The 22,776-nt window shown below is 33.5% G+C and overlaps 1 protein-coding gene across 5 annotated transcripts in view; it reads right to left on the bottom strand.

Annotated features, from left to right (window-relative positions):
• Positions 1-22,776, bottom strand: part of RPGRIP1L (RPGRIP1 like) — an 84,495-nt gene that overhangs the window by 4,076 nt on the left and 57,643 nt on the right. For all 5 annotated transcript variants that reach the window (XM_064459376.1, XM_064459378.1, XM_064459377.1 and 2 more), the window contains 3 exons: positions 13,980-14,163; positions 8,317-8,401; positions 1,455-1,588 (listed from right to left, as the gene is read on the bottom strand). In XM_064459376.1, the coding sequence (XP_064315446.1) occupies positions 1,455-1,588; positions 8,317-8,401; positions 13,980-14,163 (403 nt within the window). The remainder of the gene's footprint in view (positions 1-1,454; positions 1,589-8,316; positions 8,402-13,979; positions 14,164-22,776) is intronic.

The following is a 22,776-nucleotide window of genomic DNA, read 5'->3' as shown; positions in this document are numbered from 1 at the left end:
TGATCTCAGATGACAATTAGGAGTCTTGAGAGTTTTATGAAAGGTGACTTTCAAGGGTACAAAATTGTATTTATATCAGAAATCAATCATATCAAATGGGAATTATGACAGTGGGAATTATGGCCATAAAATCCAGAACACAAAATTTTCCAGTAAGAGACTACGAAATAACTTTTTTGAGGAGATGTGATTTTGTACAACTACTTGGAGAAAAATTATTGGTGGAGAAAATATCAAGTGGTTCAGCCACAGTAAGAAGTGCATCAAATCTGTATATTATTTTTTCAGGGTATGGAAATTTCAATCTTCTTAGAATTTTCCTTATCGTTTTCCTGGAACTTTGATGCATACTTTGAGTATTTCAGCTACAGCATGGATGCAAATCATGCATGATAATGGAAATGGATAAGAAAGCCTATTTCTTTCCCTTACTACTCAGCTCCCCATCACTCAGGGTATGGTAATTAGATGCAGCAGTAGAAGTAGCAAAGTCACATTAGCTTGGCATTCTACTAGGGCTAACTGGAATTCTTGCCATTACAAAGAGTACCTTGTGAACATGGGTACGCTGTGTCTAGTAATCAAGCTGCTTCACTGACCACTGATTGTTATCTGTTATAAAACAGTTACTCTCCTATAAAGTCTCACCTTCTTCACTGAGCTTTACCACAATGGAGAAAGGGTATGGTGAGGAACAAGTAAAGAGAAAAAGGCACCATTGATAACCATGTCCCTGCTACCTTGGGGAACAGGAAAGTAACCAAGGAGAATATTTTCCTTCACTGCCTACGAAAGGACCAAGTAGCCTTCTCGAGCCTTCTTATCAGCATTATAAAAATGCTGTCTTAAGACCCAGGAAACAGAAGATTGCACACCTCCTACTAGCCTCACCTTGCTTTAATGAGTCACAGTGAAAGTTCGGTCGGTCTGTTACAGAAGGATGCTTACTCTAAACTGATAGCTCAATCAAAGCCACGGGTATTTTATATCATCTCAGATACAGGTTTCCTATGGAGGACACAAGCTTGAGGTACTCTGGGGCTTACAACATAACTTCAAACACGATAGAGACATTAGCAATATAGAAATACTGACATAAATTTTAATAACAAAATATATATTTATAGTCTTACTGCATGAAGTATGTTGTACAAAATAAAGAATTACAGTAAGTGGATATGTCCTGTAAGTTCTTAGGTTTTATAAAGTAGTTACTATGAGCTGGGAATGCCTTTTGGTTTGGGGTTTTTTAAACAGAATTTAAGGAATAACAATAGTGCACAGTTTTTGCTGACTTTTGCCAACAAATGGGGAAGTCATTAGTTAATATTAAATAATTTCTTAATAAAACTATGTCAGACAATTACTTGAGTAGTAAAGCTTGCAGAGAAAAGCAGAAATTCAACAAATTCTAGTTTACAAAAGGTTACAAGAAAATAATCTCTAAAACCTACCATCAATATCTTGCTCAATGATATCTCTTTGCTTCTGGAATATCTCTCTCAAACTGACATAAGCGAAACCGATATCTTCACATTCAAGATCCTGTTCATCTTCTGGGGGATCACTAACCACTGTAAATCGTAGGCTAAGCATAACAAAAAGATATTTTACCTTCAAAAAGGCTTGAAAATTAACTTTAAAAAAAACCAACAGAAAAAAAGGCAAAACCCCATTATTTTACTAGTTAAGAATAAACCAGAACTCTTTTATCAATTATATTTGACATTTTCCATGATAAGAATAGTCAGAGATCCTTTCTTTTAAGTCTTCCCTCCTTTAGCATTATTTAGCAATACGAGAAGGACAGGCTGTAACCACAGATCTGCACGCTTATCAAATTGTTTCACTCCTCTCCCCCCTCCGCTCCACTCTGTGGCACAATTCTTGTTCATATGGCAATGACAAGCAGAACAGTCTAAGGATTAAAGACTTTTTCACATTTGAAGCTTGTAAGTTTGTTTAGCTCAGATGCTGAATCAACTGTTCAAGTCACTTAATTGCTTTTTATTTACCCCTCATAGGTAAACATCAAGATTGTATCTATGTATTTTGAGACTTTTATAGCAAAACTCACTTATATAAAATATCTAAAAATATAGCCAGGGCTCTCTTGGTTGTTTGTTTGTTTTTTAAATTTTTTCCCCAATTTTACCTCTCTGGACCATACCATGCAAATTATTAGATGTGAAGAAATAAAAACACTTCATAAGCAATAATGGAAGATTTAGGTTAAACATGTTTTGTCAGTTAGAATCTTTTAATACCATGAAGTTGTTAATTTAGCCAAGCCACATAAGATGAATCTTATTTAAGTATTTCATCTTTGATGTGGAGCATGCTTAAGTAGTAAAACATTTCAGTTGTCCCCAGTTATGGTGCTTTATTTGCATAGTAGTCTTAGAACATGTTAATTGGACTCCTGTTGGACTGAACTGAATTATATTGAATATGTGCTCCAGGAGTACCTACCCCTAATGCACTCCACTGCAACAGACATTCAGTCAGTAGGATCAAATAGTATTTTGAATTCTCAAAATCATCCTAACAACAACAACAACAAATCTATGTACTGTGACCATCAGACCATTAGCAACAACTTCTTTGCACTAGAGATTCTCTGGTCTGCACCACTTCATAGTTTAGATCTAGCCTTAGTAAATTTTAAGCCATGCATTTTCTTGGCTTTACACTGAGTGGTGTGGGAGACATATGAGAAATAATTGAGAAAGACAAACCGTATCAAACGTTTTCCTGATATCAGAAATACTAGCCGTGTTGAATGAAGAAAGTATTTCCAAACACCAAGTGTAAAACATTTAGCTGAAAGTTACTGAGAATTTTCACACCTCATTTAGATACTTGGAAAGCATACTCTGGCCAAGAACACATTCCACAAAAGTAACAGGAACCTAAAGGCACTTCCTTCAAAATAGTCTTTCTAATGTTGTCTTGTATATTCATTATTTAAAGTTGGGCCTTACACAGCAATTTTGTCCTGCACTTGTTCCTTCTGACCAATACATCTCATATTTTATCTTTATTACTCTGTTCCTGTTTTACACGTAAAAAACTACTTGTGAGTACAGCCTGGATACAAAGGCCTTTAAGAGTATTTACTGTGCTTTCTAAACACAGCTTGTTTGTCCACCCCAAACGTCTAAGCCCAACACTGTACAAAATACTTGCATTTCTTCTGTGAACTTAAATTACACTCATTGCATCCAAGCATGGCTTTTCTTTTAAACACACAATTCCAATGTGCTGGAGCTGACTTGAGTTAGTGGCTTGTGTTGGGGCCAAAAACACCAAGATTGACAAAATGACAGGAATTCAGAGCTAACTACTTTTTTGGTATATCTTGGCAATGTTGTTTAAACTGTGAATGCTTGCAAGCTTTACAGCCTAAAAATGTTACAATAAGCATAATTCCAAATGAGTAACAATCAAGTTGCGTAAAATGCAAGAATACAGGAAAGGATATCTTAGACAAAATATAATCAAATCATCCTAAAAGACTTTAAACATAACAACAACTGCAATATGCTTTTATATAGTTTATTTTTGTGCTTGACTCTTACTAACAAATATTTATTACAGAAAATAATACATAAATATCTGTTTGTCACTAAAACCAGACACCTATTGAAAATATGTGTCTTTAAAAAAATTTCTGGAGGCAGAAAAGTAAAAATATCACAGCTATTTCCAACAGCAGGTGGCTTGACTGAGTACAATGGATCTAATTTAAGATTTCGGCACAGAGCTAAGCAGTAGCAAAACTGCCAAAACACAATCAAAAAAGAAAAACACTTAGATGTGTAAGACAAATATTAAATGAAATAAAAACAAACTAAAAATTGTAAGAATAACTGATAAAACTGTTGGGTATTGGGAACAGATCAGTTTTGTTTATGATTCAGTGTCAAATGTTAAACAAAATCAATTGGAGAAACCAGTTAGGACAATGGTAGAAGAGAAGGAGATTAGTGCTGGATCAATATTTATCACTTAAGGGTACCAACTACCACTAAAATTTTCACTAAAGCATAAACCAAAAGCAGGCCTAGTAACGCTTGGGACAGTACGTTATAGCCAAAGTGGAGAGTCATTCATACTGGTCCACTTTCTGGTTCAGATCATATGCAAGTAATTTACATGAATAGAGCAACCTTCAACAAAACAGATCAAAGGAACTGCACCTCTAACACCTTACAGTTCTAATATGCCTAAAAGTTCATAATACTGGATTAAATCTTTGCTGCTAATCGGGAAGGGGATTTGAACCCTGGATCCCCTGAGAATAACTAGTAGACTGCAAGAATGCAGTCCACAATCACTTCGACTTTTGTATTTTTTAGAAATATTACAAATTCTTTAAGTTTAGAAAATATTTAAATATGATATTCAGTATGCTTTACGTTGTTTTCTTAGTTTACCAAAAATTACAAGAGTTTTATTTTCAGGTTGCACTAGCTAAAAAGAGAGTTTACGTTGCCTTGGAACATACTGCACGTGAACAGACTCCTCACACTGCTTCAGCACAGAACGCACAAATGTGCTGCTAGTGTCCCATCTTACCTTAACACTGCCTCACTTATGTAAGAAACTTTGCTGGAAGTTGGAATATCAAATTATACTAGAATTTCTTACATAAAGAAAGGTATGTATAGCATTCCTCTCCCATACTTCTCTCTAATATCCTAGACTTTCTCTCTAGCTCATTTCCACATTTCTTTTCTATAATGACAGGTATCAGTACTCACTTCCTTGCAGGAATCCTATGCCTACTGACAGAACAAAGACCTTGACGTCCTGTTAAAACTACCGTGTGGGAAGATATTTGCTAGATGCTGCAAGAAAGACTACAGAGCTAAATCAAACTTGTCTGCTAATAAAGGGCCAAAAGAAAATAATAATTGTCTTAAGCTTAAAATGTGCTTTACAATGAAGCAGAACAACCTGGAAAAAATGCTTATTATTGTTGTTATGATAACACTTAAAGGTGTTATCACCAGCAGGGAATGTAGAGTGCTTGGATGAAGCTCTGATGTAAGCAAATTTCATTCTAATTCTTTATTCCAGAGATCAGTAATTTTTAAGCAGCAAGGGCAAAACCTTGTGCGTTAATAAAGTATATTAATGTGAAGCTAACACAGTACACATGCTCTATACTGCTATAACATGGATGCACAGATTTTGTTACTTTGAAGAACAATGACTTCATATAGTCAGTTTCTTGGAGTAACAATCATTTCCTACCAAGAAATGATGCACCTGTCAGGACCAGCCGGGAAACCTCTTTCATAAGCCTGTTGACTCTTGTTATCACAGCAGGGTGACTGTTAGAAGGATGGATTCCTCCATTCTTCACATATGCCTCTTTCGACCCTTGTCAAAAGAGCATATACTCTATCGCCAGGTCTGCAAGCACTGCAAGTACAATCTGGCACGAGGAATCAGGTATACTTCTCTAGACGATCCAAATTTCTACACTCTTAAAATGCTGAAAGGCAACAGTGGAGTACCAAGAGAATGAAGAATAGAAGATAACTATGACACAGTTACAGTAAGTTAAATGGATTGCCAGAAATGCCTCCTGTTTTTAACCAATTTAAAGACTTGAACACTCAAGTAAATAACTATTGGGTTCAGATGATACAGTAATTTTGGACACCCTTTTTTCCCCACCCAAAGTTCTACAAATATTAGTAAGTATAGCTTCCTAACATAAACAATGTAATTTGAATCCCTATTATACAGAAAAAGAAAGAAAACAAAAAGGCTACGCATGACACAAAATACAGCTGTAAGAAGAAGCAAGCATTCTGACAAAATTTCCATATTAATGATAGAGACATTGTCTGGTTGAAAATGTAGACAGAAACAAAGATGCTTGTCAAAAGAGAAGAACCATCTTTGTGGCATGCAACAATTGCTAACCTAAACAGGATTTCAAACAGTCTTCCTAGTCTCCTACTACCTCTTGCTCATGTATTTTATATTTTGTATCATTCCACTTAGCAGCATATTTTCTTGATTTTCTTGAATACTGCGTTTTCTTGCATTTTCTGCTATTTATTCAAATGTGGAACCAAAATCAACATTTCTAATAAACACTTACAATGATTCCATAACAAGAAATGAAACTGAAAGAAAACACAATGAACTTTGTTTTGAAATATTATCTTTTAATGAACAGTAAGCCCCACTCCCAACAAATAAACATAGTTTCCCATATAAATGCCATGTCACTCTACATTTTTTTATTTGTTAGTATAAACTAACACAGTGAAATTCATTATTTTCTGCCCCAAGTTAGCTCCTGTTTCAACTATAGGATTAGGGTATAGCTGCAACTTTGGCTTAGCAGTAATTTTATGTATTAGATAAACATGAATTTTATCACTTGAGAATATTCGTCTTTTTCAAGAGACATTTGTTACAGTGACTCACCTTTTGGAAGACAAAAATAGCACGTGATGCATCTATTTATGTTCTAATATGGACCCAATCATTATGAGTATCATTTCTACAACGTTAATTGTGACAGGGAGAAAGTTCACCGGAAAACTTAATACACCACTTGATATACATAAAACACTGTCTATGCTCCTATAACCTGGCATAGCACAAATACCAATAAAGTGTCAGGCTAAACCATGTGCAGGCAATTTTCAATTATATTTATATTCTTGATAATTTGGTTTTCTGAGCTTTAAAGCATTAGTTTAGTTCAGTTCCTGTTTCAGCTGAAAAATCTCTGATACTAGTTTGTAAGGCTTGTGATAGAAAACATGTGTTGAAGATAGAACTAGGCCAGGTTTAAAATGCATAGAGTTGAAAACATTTGGTGTATAGGCAGAACCTGTCCATCAATTCTGTTTCTTGGTGGTCCTCTTGTTAGGCTAAAGTGGGGAATTGGGCTACTGATGAACTTCCTGCCCTGCTATTTAGTCAACCCAGAACTGAAATTTCACCACAGACCAAACTAGACACACTGATAAACATGGAAAACAACCTACCTAGTAACCCAGAAGACAGTACCATGATGGCTCCCGTAAAAGATAAATGCTTCTGTTGTGGGAAAAAGCTCGCCTCTGTTATTTTACCTTATTTTTACCTTAGGTCTGTTAAATATTTAGTATAGATATCTAGGTATTTATAGGTGATATTGAAGCCTACAGACTAGCTATTTTCCTTTGCTGAATTATCCCTCAGGAAAAAAAAATATTTTGTTCTGGGTATTGTTAAATTCCTAGTACAGCATGTTACCCACTTTCCGAATCTATATGGTAAAATAAGTCTTCTGCTTGCTGATTAAGTAAAGACTATGGTTTTTTTTAAATCTCCAAACCTAAGAATATTTTGGTATGACATTTCCACCCCAACAAGTAATCATTTCATGGTGTTCCCTGCTCCATTCCAGTAAAACCTGTTTTCTGGCCAAGACAGGAAATTCAGCTTTAGAAGGGAAATGGAATGGAGAGAGATCACTCTTTCTTCCTGCACAGTGAATCTGTGATTTGTGAATAAATATGTATTTAAAAGATTTACAGGTAACTCCTACACTTCAAATATAATCAGCAGGTATTCTACTCTTCTGCAAATTAAATGAATCTTTAAATTAAAAATTGTTCCATTTTAATGAAGATTGACCTTCAAGGGGAAACAGAATCAAAGTATGTCACATTCATTCGTTCGCTGAAAGTAATGTGTATGCTATCTCAATAAAATATTTGAATAAGAGAGAAATAATTATTATGAGCTTGGACAAGACTAATTCATACTCTTTCTCAAATATACATGTACACACGCACATATAATAGCTGCCTTCTACATACCATATGTATATATATTTTTATATGTTTTTGGAAATTGTAGGGCCAAGGAACACTTTCTGAAGCTGTTGCACTCCTTTTAGTACTCTGAATTCACAAAGCAACAGATGTATTACTCTACCATCAGCAAGATATATGCTTGTCAAATTCATTATTGACAGAATGCTGATGATAGAATCTCTCCTTTGCAAAACAAGGTTGTTAAAAAAAAAAACCAAAACAAAACACAGCACTAAAACAACGTTAAGAGAGGTTGCAATATTCCATGCCACAGACACCTACTCAGGGAAGAAGTGTAGATTAATCACCACATCAGAATGTAGGCATCATTCCTACATGAAAGAAAATTTTCTCTAGTTAGTTAGTTATGCATTAACTTCTCAGGGATACCTCCTCAATAAAGTCAAACAACAAGGCAAACCATCAGCATTATTGACAAAGACCTTTTATAGAGTTTTTCAGCACTAGTATGTACCTGTCAGCATGTAGATCTGGTTTTAGAAGCATAGACTTGAGATACTCTCTTCTTGCACGATTATTTGCCTTATCCACATGTATCACTGCAAAGTGAATCGGAATTAATATAATTAGTTATCAGTTGTTTTTCATGTTTTAGAAGAAAGAGCATGAAGAAAAGAACAAAGGAAAATAAACATTTTTTCCCCTTGTCTTTCCTACAAAAAAGCAACAATGTTAGAATCAAATTTGAAAGGTCATGTGATCTAATGGCGTGTCACTGGCAGGTTTATGTGCACACTGTCAAAAAAGATACAAGCAACATCTAAGCATGCCACATAGCTGTCATTTTCTGTTAATGGCAATAGCAGTCAATTTTAAAAGCCAGTGGTCTTTATTGCTTTGTATTTGAAGTGATTTACTGCATTTTCTTCCACTGAGGAAGCTAGTGATAATGATAATGTATGGCAGAGTGCTTGTCCTTTTTGACAGCCTCAGTAATTTAATCCTCCTTTCCTGCCACAATATTTCAATAAGAGAAACATCTAGACGAATAGACCAGAGAAAATCCATAGCCTGGGGAGTATGTGCGAGTGCTCTGAAAGCCTTTTATTGTTTTAAATTAAAATACAAACAAAAGGACCAGCTTTTAATTTTTGTACTATTAATATAACCTACAGTAAAAAATAACCTTGGTTTGGAAAAAACAATAAAAGAATGAGAAACGGGGTTTTAGGAAATTCTTTAAGAAGTTTTTGGGCATCTTATATTAAGAAGGTAGCTGCTGTCTTGCAAACAGTATCAGCCTACAAGTATCAGTAAACTACTGTAAAAGATTATAAAAATTCAGGATGCGAAAATTGAAAAATAATGTTAGAGGTTTCTTTTTCCTATGTGCTGACAGAATCCTTTAACATATTTCATACTGTCTTCTACTATCCAAAATAAACTTATTTGTATTAAAGGAAATTACCAATTCCACCAAGGAGCACAGTGTGTTGGAATACAGGAATACAAAAGAGAGATAAGGAGGCATCAATTAATTCCTTGCAGAGGGATTTATTGAGGGACATATCTCTATAAAAGTCCTTCTACTGGTTCTCCAGTTTTCTCTGAAGCTGCTCCTCAGCTCTTACATCGTCAGCGAATCACTATTAGAAATTAGTTACTTTCAGAAAACAGCCAGTACAATTGGTATTTGAATCATTCAAGCAAAGGAATCTGCAATTTAACACTTGTTTCTCCACTAACAGAAAGCAAAAGCATTGAAAACCTTAGTCTCCACCCACAATATTCTGACTTTCTTAGGTTAAAGAGCTGTTACTGCCATCTGCTATTCTTTTGGGCACGTGGATGACTTTCCACATGTGCTGCTCTCATGGCCAAATGCTCCTCCTGGGGCCACCACAGGAAGTGATGGAGAGGCAGCAGGGAGACAGATGGACAGCCAGAGAACTTCAAAGGAGCCTCCACATCAACAGATTCTTCCCTTTCCCATAAGCATGCCAAATGGAATTTCCCAAGTTTACTAATTCTGTATCTAAAACAATTTAAAATAGAAATTATTTACAAACCTAAAGAGTTCAAACTGATTTCACTCAATGGAAAAATTCAGACTACCAAGTAAAAGAACTCCATTCAAGTTTGGGGAGAATGATTATCCATTGTGAAAATATATTCTTAGATCCTGAACTCAGAATTATATAACATTGCTCCAAGGTACAGCACATTCATACTTCTATCCAATTAACTGCAAAAATAATTAGAAATTAACTTGTGATGGTTTGCATCTAAAATTTTTATTTTAAAGTTTGTCCTAAAGAACCACTAAAACCTGAAGATTAAAATGAACCTGGAACCCTATTAAAAATCACCACAGCTCCAAACATTAACATAGCTGGGTCTGTTCTGGCATATTTTTTCCATAGTTCTCTTTCTAACAAAGCTAAATGACTATGTGATGAAGCAGAGTTTCATGATGAAGAAAAAGGCCTCACAGTGTTGATGTTTAATGTAGAAAAGGAATAAACACAACAAATATAACATTGTTTTCTGATGCAAGGCCTTAATATTTTCATTTAAGTTATACTGAGGAGCCTACCTTTTAGAAAATGTGTCTTTCCCCCACCTCCCCTTCCTCTGGTCTACTTACACTTGTACTTCAAGTTGTTCAAATAACCACCTGTTCACTCAAGAGAGAAAGCTTTCCAATTAATGTTATAGAAAATATTTTCAAAATTTTGTAAATCTTTCTTCTACTTCTGCTGCCTATTCTCCAGAACCATTGTTTACAGTGATAAGGACACATTTAGCTTTTCTATCAATTTTAATTTCTAGTAACTTTCTTCCCATCTCAGCATTTTCATAGTTAAGTCTTCATATTTAATAAAATAGGAATGCTTTTTGTTAACAATATTTTATGAGCTAACCTTAGCTTTGTAATTTAAGTAATCGTGGCCTTGAAAAGAAAAATGTTTATTTTACTGAAATTGTCAAATATCAATAGATGCATTTATATGTGAGGAAGACTGGGCTTTGTTTGCTTGGTGCAACATGTTTCCCCATGTTTTTCTGACACTGAAACTGCCATTACGTTCACTTTAAAGCATATATTGTGACATGACTGGAAGTAAATAATTTCTCGCACACAATTTTAAAATACAATAAGAGTTAAAATATGAATTAATTTCTTACTATGATCTGTAACACACCCTAACATCAAAACCAAACCATACCAAAAGAAACCCCATCAAAAAATCAGAATCTTTCCTTTTTACCAAATTACAGGACTGAGCCATGGTGTAAGCACAATTTGGCAAGTTCAACTTTTCTTTGAATTTATGGGACTGTAGTGCTTGGAAGCATTCTTGGATAGTCTAATAACTCTTTCCACCACTAATGAACACAACAGCTCCTCTCCTCAGTAAGTATGGTCATCAGTAGATAAAACACTTAATGTCACGGGAAATCAAGATTTACGCAATACAACCCTAGAGTGTATAAGCCTCTCATTCATGTTTCAGTTCCAAGACCCTGGAAAAAAGAAAATTATCTTCTAACCACTCCTAGTCAAAAAATCATAGTCAAAATAAACAATTAATGTCAAGCTACATACTCTAACTGCTTGTGAAAAGGGAAATTCATAGGATCTTGCACATCCAGATCAATGGCGTCGTACTATATTGTTTTTCACCAAGATTCTGTTAATCTTCTGGTATCTGACATGTCAAGCAATGACAGTGAAGAATGTGAAAAAGGTATGGAAAAACTTCAAATGTTTTTTTAAGCAATGAATCTCATGGAGCCTTCTGTATCAGTTAAGATGTTTTTAAAACAGTCAAGCTGTTCCAGTTATAAATAGTATAAAATGTTTTATTTATAAGAATTAATGATTTTTGTAGATTACTTATGGACTTACCCTGATTTTCTCCATGCAAAATCTAGAGGACTATTAGTTTCCTTCTAAGTTCAACGTAAATTTTCTTCTACCCATGCAAATCTCATTTTTATTAAAGAAAATATTCAATTAACCTCAAATATTCAACATAATCAAATCTAATTAGACATGAATAAGAGGTGCAGTAAAGCTATAGTAAACACAAATGCTGATTTCATTACTATTATTTTACTGGCTTTTCAGCTGACAGTATCAAAAAATAGACTCATTATCGATTTTTCCCTGCTATATGCAAAGGTAATCTTGAGTAGAAATTAGATGACCAATTATCTAAGCATAACTCTGCAAGTAACAACCATATTAGTATTATGCTGCAGAATACAGTCCTGAAGCAATTAAGACCAAAACCACCTTTTGATATTGATCTGTTAGGATATTTTAAAGTTTAAACAGTTCTAGTTCTGATACTTAAGCAGCAAATAGAAAAATCAAAGTTATGAAGTCAGGTTTTGACTAGCACAAGTAATGATACAGAAGTACCAGATTGGAAAGCCTTATGAATTACAGTTTCTACAAAGCATGATGCTATTTTCAAATATCACAGCCTGAAATATATTCAAGTTTCATAATTGTCTTAAGAGTCTGAAATTTCATTCTGTATTCATCATAACTGACGTGTTTTGCTAGTTTAACTTTGCAGAGCCAATACTTAAAGAACTAATATTATACTTAGGCCATACCCAATATACACAGGAATCAGAATTTTTTGTGAGAATTTTTATACCTTCCAAATGCTTCTTATATTTGAAGCAACGAGAATTTAAGAAGCAAGAGAAATTAAAAGTGTTAAATAGCTTTTACTGGCTTATGTTATTATTTCAATGAGGTTTTAAGAAATTTATTTAAATTATGTCTGCCTATCTAGAACATTTGGAAAAGTGTTTACAGCAGCTAGCAAGATGAATATCATTCAGCTCATAAAATGACTACTTAGTTATCTGATGTCTCATTTAGTATATGATGCCAGAAATCCCATTTGTCTGAATGGAGGTAAGCCTCAGTGAATGAAAGAATTTGCAGTGCTATTAGTCGTTGGTTTTTTGTTTGTTTTCCTAAAGCCTTATGAAGATTACTGTCTTTCTCACAGCCACTCACATTAACATGTGCCTAGTCCTCTATATTCTCTCTCAAATGGGCAGTCCCACTATAGCAATGGTTCATGTGACATCTACGAGGGATTTCAGTCTTCAACTATGGGGTAATCCAATAGTTCATGACTATTAGGAGGATATAAATGAGTAAATTCTTTGGCAAGTCTCCTTCTAAAAATCAGATTTCTAGATAGTACCAATTTTAAAGATCTGACTGTGACACCACTCTTTCAAAGCCACTTTTACAAAATTATTTTTAAGAGAATGCTTAATTTGAATATCTGTATTAACGGTGTCTCACAAATAGCAAACTGATTCACCTGCTCCAGGATACCCTCAGCTGAAAATGCAATACTTAAAGTCCAAGACAACATGAAGCCTTCAGACTGACTCTTAAATGAAATAGACTTTAACAGGAGAAAAAAGTTAATGAATAATTGAAATACTACGAAATAGCTGGGAAAATAATTAACAAGAGAATTATCAATTATTATAATAGTTCTGCATATGCTATTAGCGTAAATTATATTGTGTGTTGACAAAGTATTTTAAAATGTTCATTTATTAGAGAATAGCATATGGAACATGCAGGATTAAGTATTATGAAGTAAAGAACCATGTATTAGTATTAAACATGGCTGAATAATTTCCTATTTCAAAAAAGTTCTTATTAAAGGAACAAGGAGTATTCCCAAGTGATGATGAAGTCCAAGTATATATTTTGTCTTTGCAACTGTATTTTAGTTGTACATGGTTACATGGAATGTTTTTCTTTTGCTGTATCATCATGGACTGATAGAGAAATCGGTTCATCATGTTCTTTTAAAAAGAATACATAAATTTTAGTTAAGTATAGCCTAATTGTAAAATCTATGTGCTAGCAGCATACGTAAATATGTCGTTATGCTACCATTTCATACAAAAGCCTACTTCAACAATCCATTTTTTGATAACCTCGTTTCTTAAAAATTACCTTTACCATTTCCCAAAATATTTGGGAGATAGACAAATACAATTGGTACACAGAAAAATTCAACTATAATATATAGGGTAAGTAGGCCTTATTGGCAGGCATTTTCAGAAGAGAGAACATAAGAGAAGAAACAAGCCTTCTCAGGAGTACATCATACTTACCGTTGCTGTAGTTATAGTGAATCCTCTGACCACTTGTTGGTTTTGGAAGTGACAGTGGGGTCTCCTCTGCAAGGAAATTGTATAATCTGCATTCTACAAACAGCTGCTGTATTGTTTCATCTGATGCAATTCGTGACTCAGTAAGACCAAGTGATATAATTTCAATCCGTATTTTGTCAGTTACCTATTTAAAAACAAAAGCACAAACATAATAGAAATTATTTTGTGTTTTTCGAAGTGTTAACACAGAACAAGCAAACATACGTGTACAGCATTGGCTTTTTGTACAATTAACACTGGTTGATTTTGACATCAGTACAGTGAGATTCTAAAGCCCCAATGTTTGTAAGTTAAGTATATTGTTGCAACAGATACTGATTTAGATTCAGTGCTGAAAATATTTTTGCAATAGTCATACTTTGCTGGAGAAGATTAGGTTAAGGTTATCTTCATGTGCAAATGATATCTGAACCACAAATTTCAGCTGCTGTTATTTTTAGCTACACAGCAGAGTGTTTTGTGTCTTGATCCTGTAACTGCTTGAAATAGTCTCATTAGTATTAGGTACCAAAGCTTTCCAAATCAAGAGAGTTGTTACTCAGTGCCTACTGCAGACTATACTACAGAGAGTTCAGTAAAAATCCATCAAGTCACAAAGTAGTTAGGCATGTAAAGTAACACTGTATTTATATGGAATTCAACTTCATACACCAAACATTTCCAGTTAAATCAAATATACACTTAAAAGTTAAAATTAACAATATCTTAATAAAAGTAATATCCCAACTGTTCTTCACCAGAGCCTTTCTTGTTATTTTTAACTAAAATGACATCTTTCTGTTACTTATATGAAATTATTTTATACTGTTCGGCAAAGTCTATATTATCTGCGTACAAATAAATTTTAATAAGCTTTATGTATTTAAGTGGGAATGTCAGACTCGACAGAAAAATTCACAAGTACTTCCCTAGGTAACTCTGTAATTCAAAGAACGAAAAACCACTATGATTTCAAAATTGGAGTATATAGGTGGGCATTCAAAGATGAGATTCTTCAAAGAACAAACAGAAGATGCTGGAGTTCAGAAATGTCAAAAATGATTTTTCTACTTCTTTTCTTTTCAAGTTCATAACTTTAATAAAAATATTTCTCCTATACGGATATATATTGACACTTTTTGATTGTAAACTTAAATCACTTGAAGTAATAAATTATATTTAAAATATTAGCTGTCTAGATTCCATGTTAGAACTGCAAGTCAATATTCTAATTTATTATGGAGATAGCTTATATTTTTCCTAGCAAATTATACAATTAATCACACTGAAAAGCAGGTGTATCCTATTGTAAAAATATCCATCATATAGAACAATTTCCATTGCTGTCAAGCCCTTTCAATATTTCATGAAGTAATTTTACCCCCTCCTTCCAAAAGACATTTCCTTTTATTATGTATCCTAAGACACTTTAACTAAAAACCCAAATCTGAATATTTCAATAAGGTTGTTTTATTATTCAGTAGATTCATGGAAATTTTACTAGGATGACAGAGAAAATTCCACACCATTCTGTCTCCACTAATACAGGTACATGGCTTCAGCTGGCAATATTACTGGGATTAGCATAGAATGATGAAATATTTAAAGGAAATTTTTTTTTCTAAAAATCTAATAAATCAAATGACTGCCAAATGTCATTAAAGTGATGGTCTTTGACTTGAATATGCTTTTCATATTCAAATTTGAAAAGAAAGCGATGAAAGCCTCGAAAGGTTACTCAGTTTCAACTAATAACCTCAAGCACTCTACACTCACATGCATAAAAAATGAAATTGGCTCTATTGTCTAATTTTACTTCAGAAACAACTCTTTTCTTCTTCCACTGAACAGACGTATTAGCCTCTGTATTTAAAGTGATACGCTGAGTGGTTGTATTCACTGCAAAGTATTTAGCACCTATGTCAGACTAGTTTGTACACAGACAGTAGTTTATGAATCAAGTCCAATTACAATATCCCCTATTATCAAGTATTCCTTTTACAGATCTTAAAATCTGTTTGACATATTTAACACTTGTAACTGCATACCGTAGGAAAAGAATATTACAGTTTTTCAAGGATAGCGGGGTAAAACCAGGTATTCTGCTTTCTAGCTTATAAAGAAGCAAATAACCAAGCCATACTACTACAAAATTGTAAGAAAAAAAAAATTACTTTAGAGTTCAACAGTCAAGAATATTGTAAAGCCTGGTTTTATTAATATTAAACACTAATACAAAGGAGAACAAGCTGATTAAAAAAAGATATTTACAAATAAAAAATACAGAAGTGCTTAAGAACAGCATAGCCAGCATGTCATGTGTTTTACTACTAATACAAAAGCGCTCGTATTATGTAGCCATGCTGAAAATATATGTAGCATCCAAAATATGATAGGAATTAATTTTTAATCAACCATTTATGTTTCTATGATGCAGAGTGAAGTATATTATTTAAATCCTTTCCTATGTTGTTTTTTTTAAGCTTCGATCTCATTTATTAGGCACTATTCAAGTAAAAAATGGTTAGTTCATCATGACCAGTTACTTCCCACAGATGGGAATAAGATTAGTCTTTAAATACAGTATTTAAGACAAAATATCACATTTCCTCTAACAGACAGACTGGACACATGTATTAAAAAAAGAATACTAACTGCTTTCAAAGATTTTCTATGAGAAACTGGCTCAGTGCTTTCATTTCAAGTGAAGAAAACAAAACAGGCAAAATACTTAGTCTATGTCAATGTCCATTCTTTATCATTTAATATTGACTCTCTGTAATTAACACTGCCCAGAGATTTGGAAGAATCACTGGACTCCTTCAACAAGCTTTAGGATTAGGTTAAGTACCAAATGCATTGGACATTACATCAGAATTTGAAGTTTCAACATAATTTTTCTCATCTTTCTGATTTCTGAGATTAAAAAAAAGCTTTTTTTAATTGTATAAAAAGTCTTGACTGCCATCTTCAAGGAGTTGTATATCCTTTTTGGTCACAATAAAATGCTCAGACTTTGAGGTGGATAATAAAATTCCAGTTGACTCAAATGGTCCACAACAGTATACCACAGAAGTGCTTTAAAAGAAAAAAAAAAAAAAGCCTGTGCGTTCGACACAGAACAGCAGCATTAAAAATGCCTTGCTTATAAGACCAATGTGTACAATGGTCTTATTTTTTTACATCCAGTTTTAACTACTATATTGCCCCTATAAAACTCCAAATAAAGGAAACTTATCTTTACCAATGCTCAAAAATATTTATGCTTTACTCCTTAATATTTTAGGTATTTATTTCCACAATCCACTTAAGTCCCTTCTATTTCAAGCAGAGAACATACCAAATGAACTATAAAATATTGTCCAATAATCACTAGTCAGCCATTTGCTGTCAATACTTCAATCACTATCAACATTACTGGATTGACAAATATATTTATTGATTGAGGATTATTATTGATTGAGGATTATTATTGAGGATGATTCCGCATCCTCTTCCTCTATCAAGTGCCAAATTCCTGTGATCACTGTTGTTCATTAAGTAATTATGATTTACATGTCAACATCTTACATATAAACATAAAAATACATATGATGAAAAATAATTCTAGTGCTTAACTGTATGCAGTGACTTTTCATGTTAGGAAAAACATATTCTATTTTTAAATTTTCCCCACAATAGTGTAGATGTGAGAATTGAAAGAGGGATACGGAAATGCTCCCTGGTCCTTCTCCAAATGGATGGGACTTACAGAAGTACATGCACTTTAGACTCTCCCTAAGACCTGGGGCAAAGAGATGCCTCCTTGTTTAACAGCTCTTTTGGAGTTGGATTTACTGTGAGGAAGGAAAAGGCACAGATAATCTTCCCCCAGCATCACTGTGCTAGGAGGAGAATGCAATGGCATAAGGCTAGCACCACAATAAGGTTTGATGTAATCCCTTCAGCTCTGTCTAGAATTAAAAACACATTAAACAAACAAACAAATCTATTTGTGAGAATGAGTACATCTCTGGTTGCTGCCTTTTTATCTAGTGCAGAGTCCAAATTAATAATTTTCAGAGCATAATTCATCTTCAATATCTTCAAAGGCATGAATTTCTCCAGCTTGAGACAATTCAATGATTAGCTACTGCTTCTACTTCGCAAATCTATAACATACCCATCACCACATAGATTTTTTTCAGAGAAGACAATTTCCAATTCAGTCTAAAACACCAAACATATTAGAAAATACTAAGTTCTTGGGGGACGTGAAGCTTTCCCACCACGACCGTGACAACTATACATATGAAATTAAAGTCACATTTGCACTTTGCTCATAATACAACTTTAGATCACTTGAATATTATACTTTCTTCCTTCAAATGGCTTGCTGCCCCCACGCTTTCTGAAGAATAAATATAAAATTGGTCAGTGTTCCTCCTGAAGTTGAACTGTTTTTAAAGATTTGGTTTTGCAACCTGCCTGTGACGCTGCATCAACTAACAGCTTTTAAAGATAAACTGTTTCTAGGGATGAATAAATACAAAGAAGCAGCTATGGCTGGAGCTGTTAGACTGGTGAGATACAAACTTCCTTAACTCTGAGTTTCGTTTTTCTCCCCAAGAAGAGGGGAAGGCTATATAAGGAATATTGTTTCAGTTCTGAATAAGCCTGCAATAGAGAGGGGTGTAGCTGTCTCAAAGAGGAGACTTCACTTTTTTTTTTAGTGTTTAAACATTCACCATTGATTATACCACCAGATAAAATAAAAACAAATACCAACTTTATCCAATCTCAAAGCCAGTTAGCTACATCAGTACCAACTAGTCACACAATTAAGTAACCCAAATGCTCTGTAAACTTACAATTACCTTTCATTTCAAAAGGAAGCACGATTCTTAAGTAAATAAGCATGAAAGATACAAAATTTCTTGATAAAAAGAGGTCTTACTCTGTACATTTTCAGTATGCCATGTCAACATGTCAACATTTAAGCTACAGAAATAAGATGAAATAAGTAGCAGTATTGTGTAAAAAAACTAATCAAATACAAATATAATAGGATTTCTGCTTTTGTAGATATCTATGCATGTATTTTTCTATATGTAAATCATAGACTTCTGGTTTGATTTAAAAAATAAATCAAATTTTAAAACTCTGTATTTGAAAGTTAATCCATTTAGAAAAAAAATTCCTTAGTATGGGAAGAAAGCAGAAGTATCAGTACAGCATTTTCATTTGTCAAGAGTGCATCTGTAGTGAAAAAGATCTACCAAATTGCACATTTTTAATACAGCTGTTCTTTTTATTTATAGCTTTAATACTTAACATTTGATACTGTGTCCCCCCCCCCGATTAGTGTATGGTGTGGGGACAATATAGACATGCAAAAAATGAATGGAATTTGATTCTTTCGCATATTATCCACAGTGTGAAGAAAGCTTTGCTTACATATATGACAGCTAATCAAAACTCAAATTTAGTTTCAAATCCCATCCTTTGCTTTTTAGACCTCCAGTTAGAAAAATACTCCTTCCTATTTGTAAAGTCACCATAACTTATTTCCATGTCAATTAACTCTGATAAATATAGTCTCTCAAGTAAGCAACTGAGGAGCATTCATATTCATAACCACAAAAAATGTTACCAGTTATGTTAAAAATGGCTCCTGTTGATGTTTCTCCTGTGGGCTTATGCACTCAGCCTTAAATCTGACTTTCTACTTAATATAATATTCTAATTACTCTTATTTGTTACCTAAAAAGTAATGGGTTACCTAATGACTTAAGATTCTGTTGTTTTGAATCACTTTAAAAAGCTGGTGTTTGGGGTTTTTTTTGGTATTATTTCTCTCTCTTCTTTCAGTTCTTCCATCAAGAAGAATGACTTGTAGTACATGCTCCTAATTTTTACTTAAAAGTATATTTGACAAGTGCTAGCAGTTGCAAATCCATTATTTCAGTCTACTGCCTATTCAAACTACTGTAACCTGAAACTATATCAGTGGCAAAAGACAACTTAGGTCTTTCCTGAATCCTTCAAACTTTCCTCTTTTACTTTAGTTCCTGTCTAATAGTGACCATAATAGCAAACAATCACCTTAAAGATGGAGAATGGCAAATGTTCCTTTTTAATCTTAGACTCATCAGTAGTCATTGACAATACTGACTATAAAGATTTAGTAAGTTACTTTTATCTTCTTCTGATAAGATAGTTTTGTTTCATTAAATTTATTTCTTATTTTATTAAATATGCTGGTACAGCACCTCCACTTGCCCAAGAAGGAAAGCACAAAGCAACTAAGGTTAGATCTAGACAAGACTAGGACAATACAAAAGATTACTATTTTTGGCACAGTAGAATCAAGCCAGCTCAGCAACACAGGATGATACTAAAAACATAAAAGTTTAGATCTCTCAATTCAGATTAGATAGTCACAGAAAAAGTCAGTTTAAGAAAAGCACTGAGCACTCAGAAATCTGCCTGAAATACACCAAAGGTATTCAAGTCCTGCAGAAAATAAATGTAAAGAGAAATCAAGATAGCCAAAATTGAAAATTGGAATACAACACCCAAACAGTTGTGGGTTTTTTTTGTCTTCAGTGAATGCAAATATCTCATAGAAGGAAATGCACTATTCAAGTAACTGTACAAAAAAGGCATAATAAAAGGAAAAATATTTATTGCTTTGTTATATATAAGCTTTATGCTTTACATCTTCCCACCTTTGCCCAAACACGTTTCATTGACCAGCAGAACCACAAGCAATTGGTATTGCTTTTTAATAGTGTTTAAAAGAGATTTTAATGTCAAAATTAATTAGACCCCAAGATCTTAATTTACAGGAAGTAATAATGACAGTTATCAATAAATTGCTGTTAGCTAAGATAATGCACTCACAGTACTTGCAACAAAAAGAGAGATGTAAACACACCTATAAAAAAAAGAAGCAATCACCTCCGAATAAATTGGTTTTGCCAGTAATTGCCTTACTGGCATGTTTCAAGACAACTTGGAAGCTAACAGCCATTAAATTTGTTGTGATAATTGAATGCTATATTACCACCTGTAAGGATAAAGTGTACACAGGGGGTGAAAGGGAGGAGGGGAAGGAAGAGAAAATGGTTTTGGTTTATTTTTAATATATTTTATTTAAATATAAAGACCATGCCAAAGAAAATGCAAATTCCCAGTTTTGATGTCTATTTTGAGGTTCTGAAACAAGCCTTTTAATCAATGTATTATACATCAAATTGATAATGTTAACTTCTGATTATTCAAATGTATGAAATATTCATAGAGAACTGTCCAAACTTTTACATTTCTCAGACTTCTTTTCTCTATTAATTATCATGCCTGGAAGCTTTTTAGTAAAAGCTGCAGCCATCAGCCTGACTGAACCTGACAAGCTAGCAAGGCCCAATTACACTGGCACTCTGTGGCACTTTGATGTACTGGAAACGAAAAGAGATAGGGGCAAATTGTATAGCACATTATGTTAATGACTTGATTTAATCCAGCCACTAAACTTTATGTAGCCTGTTAAAAAAGATGCTAACACTAATTACGCCACTTTGGAAAGGAAAGAAGGGGACAAGCATTTCATACCGACAAAGTGAAGCTCATAAATGTTGTAAATGAAATGAAACAAAATGAAGTAATCTATGATTAATTATACATCACAGACAAGAAGAAAAGAGAAAGAAGGAAGTGGTACAGCTAAGTACTGGAAAATCTGTTAGGTACCCTTTATGATCAACATATCTAAGAAATAACCATGAACTGTCTAATTTGCAACATGCAAAAAAGAAACAGTATGATCTTAAATGGCTTAAACAGTTTGGCATCCAACTCAGATTTATAGGATAATTAGCAGAACGATCTCTAAAAATCACAAGTCTTATTTACAGTGTTTGATTACCAGCAGGATGTTTATCTCAAAAGATAAAAGGCAGTGATTTTTAATCTTTAAAAAAATACAAATTCAATCACAATTTTCACATGCTGCATTCTACAATTAACCCAATGTTTCAAATATACCAATGCCTATTTTTAAAATCCAATTTGTATCAAACATGTTGCCTTAATAATGTATAGCTTTTGTTGCCTTGCCTACCCTTCTTGAACATGCAGTTTAGTTTGTTACCAGAGGAACAGATCAATGGAGAGCGGTAGAAATTAATGAACCTGAAATGTATCTACACTCAAAATCTCTCAGTACTGTCCTTAAATAATTTGGATAAAATAAAATACAGAATGACTAGAAATGTATAGGTCAACTGTATTATAGCTTGATCTAATGGTGATGAGTAGCAGTCATTTTAGTTCTCAAAATTAGAGATTAACCTTTTTTTAACATTTTACATATAAACAGTACAATTCTGTCTTCAAAAGTACCTTCTCTATCTTTCTGCAGCATATGTAAGTGATAGTATTTCTAAATCTCTTCTACAACTGAAAAAAAGAGCAATATTTCTCATGCAAAGCATTGCTTCTTGTTGCTAGTTACTTTGTAAGATGTCACACAGCATTGAAAAAAGGATAGCACACCCCAAAAATCATCAAACTACCTCCAGGTTATCACATTGCAGAACATTAAAAAAAGTTCAGATTGATAGTATATAATTGTATGGTCCTTTAAAAGAAGCCTAAGACAGACAAGAGAAGTATTAACTTTTATAAGTATTATAATAAATTTTAAGTGCTAGTTTTATATTTTTTTCAGATTGTTCAATGTTAGATCTACAAGTATGATTTTTTTTTCTTTTTGTTA

The sequence above is a fragment of the Phalacrocorax carbo genome, chromosome 8 (genome assembly GCF_963921805.1).
Source record: "Phalacrocorax carbo chromosome 8, bPhaCar2.1, whole genome shotgun sequence".
NCBI lineage: Eukaryota > Metazoa > Chordata > Aves > Suliformes > Phalacrocoracidae > Phalacrocorax > Phalacrocorax carbo.
The sequence above is the reverse complement of the archived record's forward strand: the minus strand, read 5'-3'. Positions and strand labels throughout refer to the sequence as shown.